Source organism: Tympanuchus pallidicinctus, unplaced genomic scaffold, assembly GCF_026119805.1.
Source record: "Tympanuchus pallidicinctus isolate F22 unplaced genomic scaffold, pur_lepc_1.0 scaffold15, whole genome shotgun sequence".
Taxonomy (NCBI): Eukaryota; Metazoa; Chordata; class Aves; order Galliformes; family Phasianidae; genus Tympanuchus; species Tympanuchus pallidicinctus.
In genome coordinates, this window is record NW_026294669.1 from 35,391,488 (window position 1) to 35,410,169 (window position 18,682).

Here is an 18,682-nt window from a genome sequence, read left to right on the forward strand (position 1 = left end):
GCTCTTCCTTGAAAGGAGGACACAGCAAAATACTTTTGTGTGTTCCTACATCGCTTGTATTGTGTGGTTTTGTGTCTCAGAGTTGCAGTTTTCTAACCACCCTGCTGATGTGCCTTCTAAAGACTGAATAGTATTTAATAGACTTCTAGTGCTTGTGTATTTGGACACTTGAAACTGCTTAGGAACAGGGGAAGGAAAGAGGGAAGGTTTGTTGCACATAGGGTGGAAAACAGGGCAGCAGAACTTCTTCCTGGGAAGCTCTTCAATAACATACAGCCCTGCCATGCTTTTGAACTGAAGGTGGGGTTTTTTGATGGGCTTGGGTTGTTCCAGCTCCAGTTTTCTTTATAGATAACCTCCTGGTTTGATGTGGAAAATAGGATCCCATAGACTCAGCCTTTTCTGTGGCTTTGGGGAAGCACGTGTAGCAAGAACTCGTCTGGAAAAAATGAGCTACAATAGAGAGCGTGCAGTGTGTGAGGGTGCAGATCCATTCCATACACTGTTACAAGGTAAGGAGGAAACAAAATATTTCCAGGAAAGAAAGTCTTACCAGTGTCCAATGTACACCGTGCCCAAGGAAAGGTGCCCTGTGATCTGTGCCTTCAGGGACAAGGCATAAAGGGAAAGGAGTCTGACAGAGCCAACTGGGATGCTGTTGGCATTGTGTGTAGAGGTTTGCTAAGGAAGAGACTGAAAGTATCCCCTCAACCCTGGGTGGCTGTGCTCTGAAGGTGGGTGCTCACCAGCTCTCAGCATTAAATGAGTCAAAAACCAGTGCTTTCATCTGCATGCTGTGAGGGACAGCAAGCACACGGATGGCTGTGGGAAGTGACAGAACAACGAGTTTTATGTAATGCAGCATAATGAAACACCTGCTTCTGTGAGAGAGGCACGGGTCGAGTGAGAAGGAATTAAGATGAGTGTTATTTTTAACAGCTTAGCCAGCACTCACGAATTGACTTAGGAAGCAAAGGCCACGAGTTCACCAGCAGTTGTCACTTCAGGCCAGTTCCTTATTAAACAACTTCAACGTTATAAAATCACAGTAAACTCAGAAGCCCTGCAGTTTCCATGTGCTGCGTGTGTGGTAAAACGCAAGCATCAGATGCAAGTAAATCTCAGCCTTCAAATCTTTAGAAGTATTTTTCTAGAATAATATATATCTGAGTTCATCAGTAAGCAGAGGGCTGCTGAAATGTGTTTGGCAGTGGTCCCTGCTGCCTCCAAACACAGCTGAACAAACAGCCTGCAGCTCACACAGGAAGGCAGGCAGTTGGGTAGGAGGGCAGTAAGGGACAGCATGGTAGGCATGGTATCCTAGCAAGTCACAAGCATACTGTCAGCTCTGTGCTCATAGAGCTGCTAGGAACTGTGCTTAGAAGGTGGTTATCCTATGGTTGGGGTGAAAGAAAGACCCTTCTAGTTTTCTAGTGCACGTTAGATGACTGAAATGACTTGAAGTAAACTTAATGTACAGCTTCGTGTGTCTTAAAGAAAAACTCAGGTTGGGAATTAGACATTCAGGTCTCTTGGAAAGAAAGAAAAATCTGCTTGTTTTACCTGGGGGAGAAGAAACAGTGGGCTTCTCTTTAATGGCAGTTATTGTTTCCAGGAAGGCCTTTGCTGGAATAAGGTCATTAGGAAGTGTTAGTAATGTGGTCATTTGGCTCTGTTTATGGCATCGTTTTGCTCTTGGTGACTTTGCTGTTTTAGCATGCACTTTCCCTGTGTTAAACTTGCAGTAAGCTGGGAGGCTTCAGTAGGCTGAGCACAGGGTCTGCAGGCTGCACATGAGGGAAGTGTGCACAGGACCAGATTAGTTTCGAGTAGTGCAGTTGACTGAGGGCACACCTGCAGCCTGTGTGGTTTTACAAATACTGTTAACTTCAAGGTATGGAATAACTGCCATTTATTTTAGCTGTGTGGTGTGAAATTCTATGACTAGGGCCAGCATTAGGAGCAGAGACTTCAGATACAGCCAGAGGTGAGAGAGAAGTATCTCAAAGGGAGTGATTTGGAGAACTGCACTGGAAGGTGGCTATGGAGCATCTGGTGCAGCTCCCAGGCAGCAGCAAAATCCTGTGTTGAGCAGCTCTGATGGATGCTTTTGGTGCAGAACATCATGAGAAGGGATGCTTCTGCTTCTCCAGCTTTTCACAGAGACCATAATCTCAGTTCAGAGGCTATAATCATTACCCTCTGGAGTTGAACGTGACCTTTTTTCAGTGTGGTGGGTTGGGATTTGCAGCAATATTGAGTAAACACCAATCCACAATGTCCTTGTGCCAGGCACTGGAGTGATGCAGGGGCAGTCCAGCTGTGCCCTGTAGAGTACACATCTGGAGCATGCAGGGAGAAGATGGGCAGATGGATGTGTGATTTATGGGGTGGACATAGAATCATTGGATGATAGAAACATAGAATGGCCTGGGTTGAAAAGGATCACAATGCTCATCTAGTTTCAAACCCCTGCTGTGTACAGGTCACCAACCAGCAGCCCAGGCTGCCCAGAGCCACATGCAGCCTGGCCTTGAATGCCTGCAGGGATGGGGCATCCACAGCCTCCTTGGGCAACCTGTGCCAGTGCCTCACCACCCTCTGTGTGAAAAACTTTCTTCTAATATCCAACCTAAGCCTCCCCTGTCTCAGTTGGCAGCCAGTGCCAGCAGCAGGTTGATAACAAAAGTGGTGTCATTATTATGTGAGGTTGTGTTTAATGGTGCCACGTTAAGCCATTTTCCATTCAATATATAGAAACACACTGAAGTAAAACATGGCAGAACGAGGAGGAGGTCTCCCTCCAATACTCCCTTTGCACCCACTGCTCTGGGAAGGATCTTGATGAGAACATCAGGATGATGAGGTCATTTATGGAATCAAATACTAGGTTTAATTTGGAGAGCTCCTGATCTGAAAAGCAATTGAATATTGCCAACGTTATTGTAGTTTTGTAGCAGTTCTCCTTAGCAGTGGTGGCTTGGATGTGATTCTCATTCTGCTCATCTGATTCTAAACTGTTGCTTCATTCTTCTTCCTTTCATTTCAAACTGTGAACACTGAAGATTTCTCCTCGTGGCTAGCAGTGTCTAAAGCATTCTTTCTTTGACACCTTGCGTACAACAAACGTTTTTCCTCGTCTTGATGCTTTTCTCCTTATCCATCCTTTCTGTCAGGAGAAGCCTTTTGTATCAGAAGCAGTGAGGAAGAAAGAGAGAGAGTTGGTAGCCAAAGAAATGGAGAAGTTTCGGGACTCTATTCAGACTCTGTGCCGCAGTGCCTTTACGCTTGGCAGGATCATGGACTACGTTCAAGAAGACATGGATGCCATGAAGAACGAGTTGCAGATGTGGCGGCATGAGAACAGACAGCATGCAGAAGCTCTGCAGAAAGAGCAGAGGTGAGTGTGGTCAGGGAAAGTCTGCTTTATCTCTCGAGGCAGATCTGTTTCTAGCAGAGTGGAGGGTTTCATTCACTACAAAATGCAAATTTAGCATCAGTCTCTGCTGTGCTTCGGGGAATTTTCTCTGCAGTCAGAATTGTTTTTTGAAGTGTTAAAATCTTTCCAGCTCATGTCATGCGATGTACACGGCAGCAGCTATGCACATGTTGAGATGAGATGGGAAGGTTTAACGTTCTGCTTTATTTTTTCCTATCACGAATACATGTGGAGCAATGGGGAGGAACAGGTTAGAGGCCTGGTAGGATCTGAGTTCCTAAATCACAAACTTTTCTTTGTGCCACTGAAATCTGTGTGTTCTGCAGCAGTGTCAGTAACAGCTGTTGTCTGTGCATGGTTTGAAACTAACATCAGAAAGCCAGGAGAATGAAGGTAATATCCCCAAGGAGGTCAAGCCAAGGAAGGGATGCTTCAGCCTTACTTGCCTCACTAGTATGTCTTTTTATTCTCCTTGCAAACAGAAGTACCATCCCAATTCCATGTAATCTGATCTTAAAAGTGATCTCAGATACTGAAGATTGATTTTTATCTTCATAGATTCCAATTTAGGTAACTTTGCTGCTCCATGAATTTAATTCCTGCAGAAGCAAGTATGCCACTGAGTGGTATTTTTAGCTGAGTTTTATCTGGGTAGGTAGCAGTGTGTTAATTGTTGGAAGTTTTACAGCTGCTGGCTTAGTGGGGCTGGGGTAGGAATTAGGATTTGGGTTCACATATAAAGCTTAATGATGTTAATTCCTTGCACTTACATAGCACCTTCTTAAACGGTGGTTGGGCTTAGAATGCAGTACCTCTGCAAAGAGAAAGGAAATGGCACTGGGCTTTATTTTACAGCTGGAGAAACTGAGGCACTGATCTGCTTGCCTTTCCCCAGGCACAGGGAGCAAACCAGCATCACTCCAGCAGAGCCACTCAGCTCCCTTTCACTGCTGCAACATATTACAGCTCTTAGCAGGGATTGCTGTGAGATCCTCATCAGATCAGTGTAGTGCTACGGCTTGTCAGAGCCTTCAGGGAAGAATTACACAGTATCTGACATGAAGAAGGGAATGCTTCCCATATGTAGTGGAATTTGGATGCATTTTTGTGTTTTTGTTGTTTGGTTTGGTTTTTTTTTTTGCTTCTGTGAAAGACAATTGAAGGATCCCATTAGGGAAATGTTAGAATTTCTAGTGATATTTTTTGTGATTTATGCCAGTGGTGTAGAAAGGAGGAGAAATCTAAATAATTATGAGATGCAGACTTTAGCTGGTGAGTCCTCACAGTGACTGGGTAATTCAGAATAACAGCAGGCTAGTTCTGTCCATCAGCTCCCTGGCTGCTAAGCATTATGGAAAGGGGCACGCTGGTTTTAGAGCCAAACAGTCCCATTCCCTTCAGATATATCAGTGTGCTAGTGGTGTTATTAGCATCTAGTTCCTGTGTATTACATTTCCTGTTCTTGTGGGATTGCCTGCCCTTGCCAGCAGCTATTGAGGGGCCAGTACCTTACCTCTTAGATGTCTACTTGCTGCAGCTTGGTGCTGCTGGCAGGCAGTGCTGTGCTGCTGGCTCATTGTAGGAAATAGCTGGTATCAGGCCATCAGCCCCCACAGCAATTGTATTTGTTCCTCTGCAATGTGCCTCTCTCCCCTTTGAAGCCTGTTGCGAGGCCTGGAGAGATGGCTTTGCCATGTGTACCATGGTAAGATACAGGAGCCCCAGTAAAAAGTGGGTGTTGTTCTTATGCTCTGTCCTACCAACCAAGTCCCACTTTGTCCCTGAGCCAGGCACTTGCAGCTCTTGGCTGGTAAGTAAAAGAAGTGCTTGACACACACTCGTGGTGGAGCAGAATAACTGCATAGCACAGAGATTTTAACAGCAAAGCTTGGTTAGACAAGAGATTATTGTTTGCTGTTGAACTGTGGGGTGTTTTTTCCTGAACAGTGTTCTTCTTTTTGGTATTAGCTTTGTCTTTGTGCTTCCCATCCTAAACTTTATTTCAGGAGGGGCGAGCACAGCTCAAATTCTATGCAAACTTTTAAGTATTGAATGTTCTTGGAGGCTTAAGAAACCTGAAGCAGCATCATGTTTCTGATAACACAACACTTTGTGTCTCTTTCAGCATCACGGACAGTGCTGTAGAACCACTAAAAGCTGAACTGGCTGAGCTGGACCAGCTGATTGAAGATCAGCAAGACAAGATTCGTGCTGTTAAAGCTAATGTTTTAAAGAATGAGGACAAAATCCGGAGGATGGTACTTAGCATAAACCTGTCTTCAAGAAGGTGAAGAAGGGAGGGACAAAAAAAAGCCTTGGGACTGATAGACTGATATTCCGACCAAATAAAAATTCTTACCAAATAGTGGAGAAAAGTTAAGATATGCCTTGTTGGGATGTAAAGTGGCTAGGGACTGGGAGCCTAAGAGTTATATGAATTACCATTGATCTTTAGGTGTTGATATTACTGTGGATAAAATTATGTCCATTTGAATACTCAAGGTGCAGAGCTATTAAAATAACTTGTTTGTTTAAATGTGAACTGCTGTTACTCACTTGCCAGGTCTTCACTGTCCCTCTTTCCCTCCATGGCCTGTTGAGCACTGTTTCTGAGCCAGTTCTCTATGCATCTCCTTCCTCCCTTCGTGTCCACTGAGGTTACTTTTCAACATGCTGTTGTGAGCAGGTCAAGGGATTCCTGAATCTTGCAAAGTAAGCTACAAAAGAATGCCACAAGACCAAGAGGTAAAGCCTTGTGTCACTTGCAGTTGCTTGCAGCGTTACAGAGATGATGTCATGTTTTCAGAGCTATCAGGAATCTTATTAGGAAGGACTGAAAATGCAATACAAGCATCACCGTGTCAGGGAGCAGAAGTACTTTATCTGCACAGGTGTTAATGCCATTTTTATTGCGTGCGTTCATTTGGAAAGGATTAATTTAAGTACCTGTTTCCTCCCAAATGCATGTTCCTGCAGCTTTTTGTATGTGAATAATAATTCCTCTGTTTTCTTCTTTTTTTATTTAACTGCAGGTGTCTGTACTGTTTTCCTAATGACCTCTTGTTTGTAGTTTTTCCTTATTCCTAAATCTGCAAAGTGTGTTAGCATAGACACAAATATATGACACTGCCCTGAGCACAGAATGCTTTGGTCCCCTGCAAGGCTGTTCCCTTAAGATTTTTACAGTGTGTGAGTACATCCACTCCCATGTTGTTTGGATTATGTATGAAGTGGCAGTGTCCTCTTCTTCCTTCTTTTGTGGGCAAAACTAGTTCTGGGTTTCTTTTTTCCTTTCTGATATCCAGGCCTCAAAAAAATCTACCGAAAGGATAACCACCAAATAATGTGAGTATTTAATACTCAAATATGAATGTTTTAAAGGGTTTTACGTGTTTGTTTAAGTAAGTTAGTGGGGAAGATTTTATTTTCCTTCCTGGGTAATCACCTGTGGTTACACCTAGAGGTAGTCTGCCCCAGAACTTGGACTGTGACAGGAATTCAGTGCTTTGGTGATGAAAAGTGACTCATTTTCTAAGCTCAAAGTAATCAACAGCACACTGCACCTAGGAGTTGCATCCTAGCTTTGGTCACTGTAAGGGCAGGATGCTTTGCTGCATGAGGTTTTGATCAGATTGGAGAGCAAGCAGGGAACTGTGAGAGAGTATGTGAAGTGTCTGTTCCCTTCTGAACAGTACACAGCATTGTGCTCTGTGCTTTTGAATTGTCATCTCAATTTTTTATTTGGTGAAGCAGTATCTCTACAGTAAAAAAGGAGACAGACTCTTTAGCGGGGTCTGTGGTGATAGAACAAGGGGAAATGGTTTGAGAGAGAGGAGACTGAGGTTAGATGTAACTGGAACAGATTGCCCAGTGTTGTGGTTGATGCCCTGCCCCTGGAGACTTTCAAGGCGAGGCTGGATCAGGCCCTGGGCACCCTGATCTAGCTGTGGTGTCCCTGTGCACTGCAAGGGAGTTGGACTGGATGGCCCTCAGAGGTCCCTTCCAACTCTAAGGATTCTGTGATCCTATTCTATGTAGAGGCCAGAAAAGCAAGACTCCTGCTGGGAGCTTTTTGTTGCCACCTCCAGCAACTGTGCATTGATTATCACCCAAGTTTGGAGCCTGTCCGCTGTCTTTCAGGTCTGATCACAGCCAAAGGTGTTCATGATGCCCACCACAAACCCCAGAGCTCAGGACTGGTGATGCAGTTTCTCCATGCAGGACAAACGTTGCCTCAGCAGTGCTGGGACTGCAGTGGTGTGACCAGGCTGTGTCCGGCCCCGCGCAGTCTTGACGTGGAGAATTTCTTGACCACTGATGACTTCCAGTTCTGAGGTCTGTGCTTTGGGCTTTGTAGCTCCAATAAACATCTGTGCTTCGTGAAGGGGAAGGGAGACACTGTGAGAATAGATACGGATGAGTGTGTCTGCACAGATGCTTGTGATTCTTGCACATGCTACACTGCCTATGCCTTGAGCTTGCCTTTCAGCTGTGGGTGGTTCATTAGCAAGGGAGACTTTGCTAGTGCAGTGGTTTGGGATTTAAAAAACCCTTAGACTGTTAGGCCCCTTTAGAGCTAATGGAGCCTGACGGGTCTGGGAAGCAGGACTTGTACTTCATGACATGCCTAACATTCCTCTCTCTTGTGTGGGTCAGGAGGTGGCTGCCAACCCTTCTGGTTTTTAGGATTGGGGAGTGTTTCTCAGCCAGAAAGGTTCAGCTGTTAGCTGGACCCTACTGGAAGGCTGCAGTGAGGTCTTCTCTTGGCTGAACAACAAGCCCAGCTCCCTCAGCCTGTCTCCACAGCAGAGATGCTCTAGCTCTCTCATCATCCTCATGGCCCTCCTCTGGATCCACTCCGTGTTTATAGTGCACTGCAGGTGGGGTTACTGGTGTCAGAACTTACGTGTTTTGTGTCACTCACTCATGAACTAGGAGTCCTTCAGTCTTAAACTCTGCACTTCAGCTACAGGAACACCTCTTCCATCCACTAACGGCCCTCTGGTTTCTCACCCAGCATGAAGGTAGATGCTCTGGATAGCAGACTTTGCATGCTCCTTTTCCCCCAAAATGTCAGTCCTCATTGGCACTTTCCAAGTGCAGTTTCTCTAACTCAACCTGCTTGATCAGTGGCAGAATTTCAGTCTAGTTTTGGCTCTGTTGGCATACTGTCCTGCTTGGAAGTACACAGATGTGTAATTAAGTTTTGCAAATGAATGGCTCTTGCCAGATCTGGCACTCAAATGCTTGTGTTTCAGGCTTTGTGGTAAATGCTCAGTGGTTTGACTGTTTCCAAATGTGAACTTCAGGCTGCCTGCTGATTCAGGAAGACAGTGCTACCATTGCTCACGTCTCATTATCCTCACCACCCTGGGAAAAAGGAACACCAGCAGTGTTGTTGTTCAGCTTAGAAGTCTGGAATTTCTGCTCACTTGTGTGTAATGTAGGATACCCCATCTCCAATGGAGCTGTGGAGCACACATCCCTGAGTCAGATTTGGGTTTTTCTCCATTGACCTGCTTGCCTGATCTTGCTACCTCTGGTTTGGCTCAGCAGTGCTGTGTTGCCATGCTGCAGATCTGAAGACCAGATGGAAGCACCTTTTGGCACAGAGTGCTTGCTAAGCCGGGAGGACTGAGAGAGGGACATGTTGTTGCTTCCTCCATAGCATGCTCTTTCTTTCAGCTGTCTGCTTGCTGCAGTTTGCTGTATAGGATTTCTTCCTCCATGAAGTCAGAACAGTTGTGAGGCCTCAAAGATGCTCTCTTGCCTCTTGGCTTACTTCCCTTGAGCACATCTTGAAACATAAGAGGGAAAAATGCCAATTACTTTTAAATGCATTAGAATTGCAAAGCTCTGGTATCCTGTGTCTGTAGAGGAAAGCCTGGCATTTGTGAAACCAGCCAACCTGTACGTGATTGAGGGGATGCAGCCCACTGAAAGCTAACTGAAAATTAGCTCCTAAGCAGCTTCACTGCAAAAATTAAAAAGAATCAGAGCTTTTATTTCTCCTCAGCAAGTGCGAAGGTGAGTGCATCTAGTATTCCTAGTGGATTGGGTTGCTGCTGGACATGGAGCGATCTCCAGCTCTCAGGAAGCCCCCCACGGTGCCCAGAGAGCTGCCCACCTGGCCAAGGCACTCCTCTTCTCACACATTTCCTGCCCTGTTTGGTGAGAAAATACGAAAGAAATAACATATCCGTTTTCCAGCGAGAAATTTAATTAGAAGGAATTAAAAGGTGTAGTTTATAGTTTAATTTAACGCGATGAAAAAAAGGATTGGTTTCCTCCCCCTACTGCCCAAATCCCAAGCTGAGTCGATGGCAGCCAGGCCTCGAATTGCATCCGACGGCCACAGAAGTGAAATGCTTACCAAGAAGAAAAGAGAGAGAGCTTCCACTTCAGATTTATGACTTGTGAAGCAGAGGTTGCACGGGTTAGCGTTAATTTATGTCGCACCATGTCCCACAGACTTGACTTTGTTGTGTGCCCAGGAATGGGCTGAAAACTGATTTTGTTGGCTGCTTTTACAGGTCACATGCATGCTTTAGGTTCTATTTTAGGCCACTGAGGCTCTCGGTTTTGTATACACAGTGAAATGTGTGTTCAGACATGGGGAGTGTGTGCCTGTCCCTGCGAGGCAGGGTTCTCCCGCCCAGGTCGTTTCCCCTTTTTGGCGTTTGTTTGGATTGTGGCAGCAGTCGAGGAGCATCAGGAAGAAAATGAATGCGTGGGGCCTGTTGGTACTGTAGAGTTTTCCCCTTGGATAAAGTCAGTTCAGCAGCAAATTCTGATGCTGGGCTCTGTAGGGGAGCCCCTCTGCATGGTGGCCCTCCCTCAAGCGCTTCTGTCACGACTTTTCCAAAGCCACCACTTGCTGTTGAGGTTGAGAACCCAGATGTGGCTTCTTAAGGATCTCTCAGCCTCACAGTAGGCTGATGCAGAGCAGAGCCTCACGGTAGGCTGATGCAGAGCAGTTTTCCTCACACTCACAGTTCCAGTGTCTTTGTCCAAAAGAAACCTTTGGGGAATGCTTACACATCTCGGGCCTTTAGCAGAGCCATTGAGTAGCAGTAATAGTTGAGCTGATTATTTCTCTTCGAGGTGAGAGGTGGGGAAGCCAGGGCCAGTGCACTCACCTTCCTGAGCTTCTGCCATCTGACAGAAGAGCCACTTCCAGTCAACCAGATACAAATGGGAAGGACTTTTATGAATTTAATGGAAAAGGCATATTTTAACAGAGCTCTTTCTGTTTCAGAAGGCTGACTTGGTCTAGAAGGAAATGGATGGGAAATGGTAAAGGCAAGCAGCGTGAAGGAGCTGCACAGTATCTCTCAATTCCTGGGCTGGCAGCCTAGCCACAGGGACGACTTTCTGGCTAGCAGCTTTACTGGATTAGAGGTGCTTAATTTCTTCTGTGCTTTCAGGTTTCTCTGTTTTTGGAACAGTGTCTGCTGGTGCTGGAGACCAAGAGTCGGCTGTGCTTGGGAGGAGCTGGGGATACACAGTGCAGAGCAGAGCTGTCTGCGAAGGAGGAGCTGTTTGGATAAGAAACAGTTGCTTTGAGCAGGAGATTCAGAGCGGCTCTGGCTTTATGCTAGAGAGAAAGGAAGTCTACCTGTCCAATTTAAATAATCTCGGTGGTATTTGCAGCGCACGTTACAAAGCCAGAAGCTGGAATCAACCTGAGGTAAGTCCTGAGTCAGCATCAGTGCGTGGAGCACAGGGACAGGTAAGAACCAGAAGCGACTCTGACAGCTTGTGAGTGAGCAGCCATGCTGGGAGTCCTCCTCACACTCTCCTGTGGGCAGACAAGAACCCTTTAACCATTTGCACTGTTCTTTATTTCTTTATTTATTTTTCTGCAGAGACAGTAATGGCAAGAGAGCTTGAGATGCTTCTCTCTGCAGCATCTCAGGTTGGTCCACTGACCATCACAGTAGCGCTTCACTTTAATGTAGCTCCTGTAAGCAGAGATGGGAAAGAAAGGAAAGAGCTGCTCTAAGTAATGTCTAAGGATTAAGTGGTTTCACATATATATTGACCTGAAAATAACTGTTACAATTGAGCATTTTAACTTTATGCCAACATGTCAGAAATAGCTGAAGACCTTGTCACCTCAAGACTTTGTTACTCCCAAGATCGTGGGACTTGAGAAAGTCCCAAGACATACTGATAAATGATGGCTCTGCCTTTAGGAAAACTGTAAAGTTATGGGCAAGGGTGAGATTGGGAAGCTCTCCACAGGCATATCTAACTCCAGCCTCTACTGGAGCAAGCTGAGACCTCATTTCTCCTGGCATTGTTTTTATAGCCACTTTGGTTCATGGCCACCCATAACCCTATGCTGACCAGCTTACTGCTTAGTACAGCGAGCACATCTACGCTACTCAAGTTGTTCAAGGCCAGGTTGGATGGGGCTCTGGGCAGCCTGGTGTGGTATTAGATATGGAGGTTGGTGACCCTGCATACGGCAGGGGGGTTGGAGCTTGATGATCATTGAGGTCTCTTCCAACCCATGCCACTCTGTGATTCTTCAGGTTTCTTGGTTTCTTATGACTCATGCCTGCCTTTTTGTGCACTGAGGTTTGGGAGAAGGACAGAGAGGGCAGGAAAGAAAAAATGTTGCTCCCTTTTTATTTGCTAGAAAAGATCTGGAATTCTTTGGCAGCTGATGCGGAGGTTGTCTTTCTTTCAAGAAGACTTGCGTTATATTTCACTGTACAACCCAGTTGTGTTTGGTCTTTGCTCTGCAATTCTTGCAGGAGGGATTTTCTTCCTGTCGTCTGCAAGTTTTACTCTCCTGTGCTCTCTTCTTGCAGGCCATTCTCTTCCATGAATGTTACTCTCAGAGAAGGGAGGAGAAGGCTGCAAGGAGGGATAGCTATTGTTTAGCTTGGCCAAAGATGCACAGCCCTTTCCAGGCTGTGCAGCTTGATGTAGCAGGAAGGTTTATTTTTTCTGGTCACGCTCAGGGTTTTATTCATGCTTCTTGTTGCTCCTGGCAAGGCAGGAACTTAACAAAAGTACCTCTCTATCTCAGCATGCTGGGCCTTCATAGTCCAAACAAAAGGATCCTGACAGGCAAAGGGACAGCTGCACCAAGAGACTGACATTTAAAGTGCCTGATCCCGAGCAACCTGGATGCAGTGAAGTGGCTGAGCAGAAAAGAGCCAGGCAGGATTTTTTGACAGCAGCAGGTTTTCAGCATTACGGCTGTGGCCACACTCAAATGGCATGGGAGAAGGCAGAGGAGAGCAGGGATGCCCTCTGGGTGGCCCCAGCATCCTGTGGGGTCCTGGTAGCTGCAGGGGCAGCTCGGCTGAGGAGCGGCTTGTGCCTGAGGCCAGCCTCGCAGCCAGGAGGAATTCACGGCCCCACACAGTGGCTGTGGTTTGCATGTAGGCCTGTGCTGATCAGGGAGGAAGGAGTGGTGTTCTCCTCCAGTTTTAGTGCTCCCTGGGTCTCAGCTTTTCATTCCTGTCCACAGAAGTGTCAAGAAAGGGCTGGTTTTATGTTTAACTCTGTTAGACCGAGGGCTGTAAACTCAAAACCCATGTTAATAGGATACTTGTCTTTAGGAGCCAAGCGGAGGGTGAGAGACCAGGGTCTCTTGCAGCTAAATACTGTTCTATTGTGCTGTGTTTTATATCTGCTGGTAGGAGCGATCAGAAGCTGTGTGGGAACGCGTGTTAAATGTGTTATTACGTTAAAATGTCACTTTCTCAAGTATCATGTGCTGTATTTGCACGGGGCTTGCGGGCTCGCAGTATGCAACTGAGGAGAGCAACTGGAGCGCAACAGGATCACCTGAAGGCATCCAGCTGCCTCCAATGTGGGGCCACGGTGGGGAGACAGCAGCCCAAAAAGGAAAGGAGCATGAACCTCCTCTGCAGGCCTCGGCCTCCATGTCTGCTGCCATCCAAACCCTGCCACGGGGTGGCTTTGTGGCCACGCGGAGCCGGGTCCCAGCCACCTGCTGGCACTTGTGCAGAAACAGCCAGGGGGAGTGGGAGGCTTCATCGCACTGTTAAAAGGCCACACTGACTTTGGCAAGCGTTGGGTTATTAAGTGTGGATTTCAGTGTCCCATTAAGGATGAAATTTGCTGAGAGGTGGGTTGTGGGAGGTGTCTGCTGGCTGCTGGCGTTTGCTTCCAGCTCGATCTCATAGCCTGCTCAGAAAATTGGTCCTTAGGTGTTTTGTGCAAGTGCAAAACGCCCTTTCTCGTGTCCAATATTTAAGTTGCATTCCTGCTGTCTCTGCCTCCCTTACTTTGGACACCCTTAACTCTGTATACTTACAGTATTTGCTCTGGCTGTCTCCTGGAGCTTGGCTCTCTTTTTGACACCCTTTCTCATTGTTGAAGCTGCAGACATAACTGGGAAAGCCACAAGGGCAAGCAGGCATTTTTGTTGGACAAGAAGCTCAACTTCTGATTCAACAGCTCAGTGACAGTCCTGTTTCTTGCGCTGAAGTTTCCAGGTGGTAAAGACCACTGTGAGATTGTCATACTGCTGCAGCTCTTTAACAAGTGTCCTCTTCTGAGCTGCCTTCTCCAAAGCTTTGGGAGATGGAAACAGACACTCCAAGTCTGTTTCCAGGCTCAAAAGCAGGCATTAATCAGCACTGACACATACATTTGTATGTAATTGGCTCTCATTCCTGTGTAGGCCATTGCCTTAGAAGTCTTGAGGCTTTTTTTGCTGTAATAAAGGAAAAAAAAAAGAAAGAAGGTGTTGGACATGACACTGGGTTTTGTCTGGCCGGGCAGATAAACAGTTCTGCTAAAATCCAAAAAAGCAGGCAAGCAAAATCTCAGGATTTGAAAGGGAGTCTTACCACTGGACTCAAAGGAGGAAATCCTGAAGTGCCTCTTGGTTGGAGGCTGTTCAATGACCCCAGCCTTGCACAACAGAAAAGGCATCAAAATAGCAAAGCTGCTTGAAAAGGAGATGGTGGAAAATTGCTGTTGAGTCACAGGACTCGAGGCATCATCCAGCAGACTGGCTAAGCTGCTTACTAATTGTTGAGGGCAGCTTTTGCAGTTAGCCAGAAGGCAGAGTGCCCCAGAGAGCCTCGCAGTTGAAGGAGAGATAGTCAGGCAGGTTGGGCTGAGGCTCAGGAGCCTTACAGGTAGCCCATCTCTGTGTCCCAGCCTCAGCCTCTCCATTCTTCATATACAATGGTGGTAACAGATCTCCTTTTCTCCCATGCCCCCTCCTCCTATCTTCTTGCAGCTGCAGGCTGGACATCTGGGCTTCCAAGCCAGGGCTCAAAATGAGAAGAGTCTTGTGCCACCAGAAATTCATCTGTGGAGGCGATGAGCGAGACAGCTCTCCTGGAAAGCCTTCACAGGACAGAAGGAGCAATAATTTGGAGGCAGCTTTGGGATTGGGACTGTTCTCTTAGCCGTGTCTGAGGCCCCAGTGGCAGCTTGGAACCAGAGTGCTCTGGTAATAGAAATGAGGACAGATTCAAATAAGACAAGTGATATGTTACCTTTAACACTGGGGAAAACAGAAATGGCTCAGCAAAGCTGAGACAACATTTCTGGAGCAAAGCAAGGTTTTTTTAAACAATTTCCTGATTACTTTGACTGCTTGATCTTACAGCACGAGTATTACCCTGATGTTATTTTTTTGCATTTCATTTCCTAAGACGTCCTGAAGAGCAGGGAGTGAAAACTAAAATAAAACTTGGCATGTATTTTACAAGCTGTGCTGGCTTCTCCCAGAGTCCCCATCAACCCTTTGAACCACAGCTGCTCAGATAGCTGAGGTCACTGGAAAGGCTCCTACTGACTTCTTATGGGCTGGATTTGAAACTCCTGCAGTGGTGCAGTTGCAAGCTTGCCCAAAAGACCATTTTGATAGAAGAGCTCCCACAGGCTGCAGTAGATGTCAGGCAAGGCCTGGAAAGGATGGTCAGTTGTCTTCTAAGAGTGCTTGCAGCAGCTCCCAAGCTTTGCTTTGTCCTTCAAGCTCAACATGAAGAAATGTGGTTAGAATTTTTTATTTTTTAATGGGGAAAGTTGCTTGCCTCAGGCCAAGCAGAAAAAATGTGGAATGGATTTGGATCAAACTTTTTTTTTTTTTTTTTTTTTTTTTAACTTTTGGAATTTTATTTAAAGAAATAATAGTGCCTTGGGCAAGAGCTGAAGCATGGAAAAATTTATCCCAAAAGGTGGATGCTTTGTGAAATTATAAGCGTGTGAAAACAGGTGGTTAAACTGAAATGGTTTTACAGATTGAAGTACAGAAGGTGCTACCAAAAACCTGTTATAAATCCTGAATTGAACTCTTCTTGAAAGGCCGAGGTAGAAGAACAGGCCATCAGCAAGTAACCTGAGCCACTACCAAACCCACAGGCGACTCAAGAACCAGTAAAGACGCCAAGCAAAATGAGAAGAGGCTTTCTGAAAGGTCAGCAAGGGAGCCAAGTCCAGGCCCAGGCTTCAGTATATAAACTCAGTCTCAAAAACTACACCCTAGTGACCGACGTCTGGCTGGGACAAATTTTACATACAGCACCTGATCCAAAGTCAGTGGCAAGAGCTTTGTGATCTCCTCAGCGTTGGATCGGGGCTTTAAACGTGCAGCCAGGAAGAAAAACATATAAGCACTGTGTTTCAGCACGCTGAAGGGTAGACAAAGAGCAAGAGCCAAAATCACAGTGCCTTTTGCCGTGAGAAGTGGTGGACGTATTGCTGAGGGTGGAAACACTGAGAGGAGCCCTGTCTGTTCTATTCGTGGTCTGCACACTAGTTGACTGAATGGTTTCCAAGCACAACGTGAGGCTCTCACTGTCCTCTTTACTATGAACTAAGTTCCTACTGGAGCCCAGCACCTCAGGAGCACGTCTTCTGGACAGATTCACCTAAAATAAATAAGAAAATTCAATTAGTGAAATGTTATGTGAGTGAAAGCTCCTTTCTCTTCAGATGAACATGCCTCTGTGTGTGTGTGCGTCTATGTTCCAAAGGATGCTTGACTCCATAGTCTATACTGGGAGACTGTCTATTGCTCTGTCCGTTCTTCACATGTCCTAGCAGAAATGAAGGCCATCCCCATTTATGCCTGACTCCCCTGAGCTCAGCTTTGTCTCAGTGAGGTCCTCCCAGAGCAGCAGCCAGGGGCAGTGGGGCTCCAGCCCCACACTTTGCTCCCAGCTCCGTTATTAATGTGTGTTGGTGCAGTGCTTTCAGGCTCGCCAGGTCGCCAGGAATGAGCTGATTGCTGTCGTGTTACTAAAATGTAAGTGTGATTATGAAGTGTTATGATATATGGTCTGCAGAGTTTTACAGCTGTGTCTTAAAAGGCTCATAACATGAGGGGGAAAAAAAAAAGAGTGGGAAGGGGAGGGCTTAAACTAGAAGACAGAAATACAGTCAAATTAAGGAGTACAATGGCATTGCTAATTAAAACCCCTTGGAGAGAAGGGAGGAAGGAAATGACCTAACTCCCAGGGCTGACACAGAGTGGTTATTGCCCAGTGAAGGAAAGGCAAGCCAGAGGCTGGAGGTGAGACCTGGGTGATAGGAGATAAGGCCTTAAGCTCTTTTTCCACTGCCATAGAGGAAGATAGAACCAACCACGGAGACTTCACCAGTTGTCCAAACCCTTTGGTGCGTGGAAAGCAGTAATGAGGACTTCAACCAAGGCAGAGAGTTGCAACCTCAGTGCCGGCTGTGTGCACCTCACTTTGGTACAGAATAGTGTGCTGGCATCTTCCTGGAATGACAGTGTGCTCCATGAGAGCCTTGCAAGGGCTTCCACCAGACCTTCTGTACAGACAGGGTTACCAAGTGTCTGGGCTGTAAATTACAGATTGTTTTGCTGTGTAGCAGTGGAAAAAGAGTTTGGAAAGAGAAATCATGAAAAAATCCATAAATGAACATGATGCTCATCAAAGCCAAACCTGGACAGTTGTTTTCATCAGTACGAAAGAAGTTTAAGTTTGCCTTTTTCCTGAAGTAAGTTGTTTTTCTATGCACTTGTGAGATAAAAATAATCTGAATTTGTCCTGTTGTCTTATCCTTTCTTCAGATATCCTCCACAGAAGTGCAGGACCCTATGACTGTGCTTTGAGCCCTACAACTTTGTCTTCTGTCCCTTCAAAGCAGGATGAGTCTTGAGGTCTCCTCACCAGCCTCTTGAAGCAGGACCTTATTCTGCCACCTGGTATCAGAGCAGCACCTCTCATTCCAAGGCAACAGCGGCACATCACCTGTTGGGCAAGTAACTGTTCAACCAGTCAGCCTTCCTCTTTGTCTGTCCAAGCCTGGTGAAATGGTGAAGTGAGGATGGTGAGGCCCTGGCACAGCCTACCTGGAGAAGCTGTGTCTGCCCCATCTCTGGCAGTGCTCAAGGCCAGGCTGGATGGGACTTTGGGCAGCCTGGCCTGTAGGAGGTGTCCTTGCCCATTGCAGAGGTTAGGGCTGGGTGGGCTTTAAGGTCCCTTCCAACCCAAACTGAGTCTATGAAGAAAAATAAAAGCTTTCCCAGAAAGCATAAGCATGACATGTCAGTGTGAATCGTGCTGCGAGGGGACAGGATGCACTGTTCCAGCCTTTGGCCTTGCTTCCAGAGAGGGGACTCCAGAGAGCTCCATGCCATTTATTCTTGCCTTGGCTCTGATCTTGGCTTTTTCCTTCAAAGCAATCCAACTGGAAAGTGTGTAGGAACTGCTAGTCTTCCTGTTCTCCATTTTATCCATTCAACAGAGTCTCTTCCACTCTCTTTGGATTTTAGTAGTTAATTAGGTGAGTCAGTACTTCCTGGTCATAGGCATGACTTCAGCACCTGATGTGTAAGGTTCAGAGCCTTTCAAGATGACTTCAGTCCACCATCCAGATTTTCTTAGAGCTAAGTATGCATAGATGAGCCTTTTTTTTTACATGCAGCCTTAGAGCTGTTGGATTACACAGCTCCATACAGGTTGGTCCAAAATCCAGATAAATTTAGATCAGACATCAAGTCCTGCCAAAGACTTACAGATCAAAGCAAGAAGAGTGCTGGCATGGGAACGCAATAGCATTCACTACATTGGCTTCCTCTCCAGCTCAGCAATGGATCTCTTTCAGTTTGAGGCAGGCCACCTCCTTTCCATTGCTTGGTTTAAATGGCTTTGTACATCACCTTTGTGCACCGTTTGCAGCAGTGGAGCAATGATGCAAACAGAGATCAATAATAATAGTAAAGAATTAACAGGGGCTAATAATGACTTTGTCAGTTGGAGATTT

General features: G+C 46.2%; 2 protein-coding genes across 15 annotated transcripts in view; one reads left to right on the forward strand and one right to left on the reverse strand.

The window, feature by feature from the left end:
• Positions 1 to 5,981, forward strand: part of TRAF3IP1 (TRAF3 interacting protein 1) — a 37,555-nt gene extending 31,574 nt beyond the window's left edge. For 2 of the 3 annotated variants that reach the window (XM_052675256.1, XM_052675258.1), the window contains exons 13-14: positions 3,177 to 3,400; positions 5,565 to 5,981. In XM_052675256.1, the coding sequence (XP_052531216.1) occupies positions 3,177 to 3,400; positions 5,565 to 5,730 (390 nt within the window). In that variant the 3' untranslated portion in view covers positions 5,731 to 5,981. The remainder of the gene's footprint in view (positions 1 to 3,176; positions 3,401 to 5,564) is intronic. The other variant, XM_052675257.1, reaches the window with a different exon arrangement.
• The window catches only part of LOC128076892 (UDP-glucuronosyltransferase 1-6-like), a 245,886-nt gene that overhangs the window by 110,097 nt on the left and 117,107 nt on the right, over positions 1 to 18,682 (reverse strand). The window lies entirely within an intron of this gene.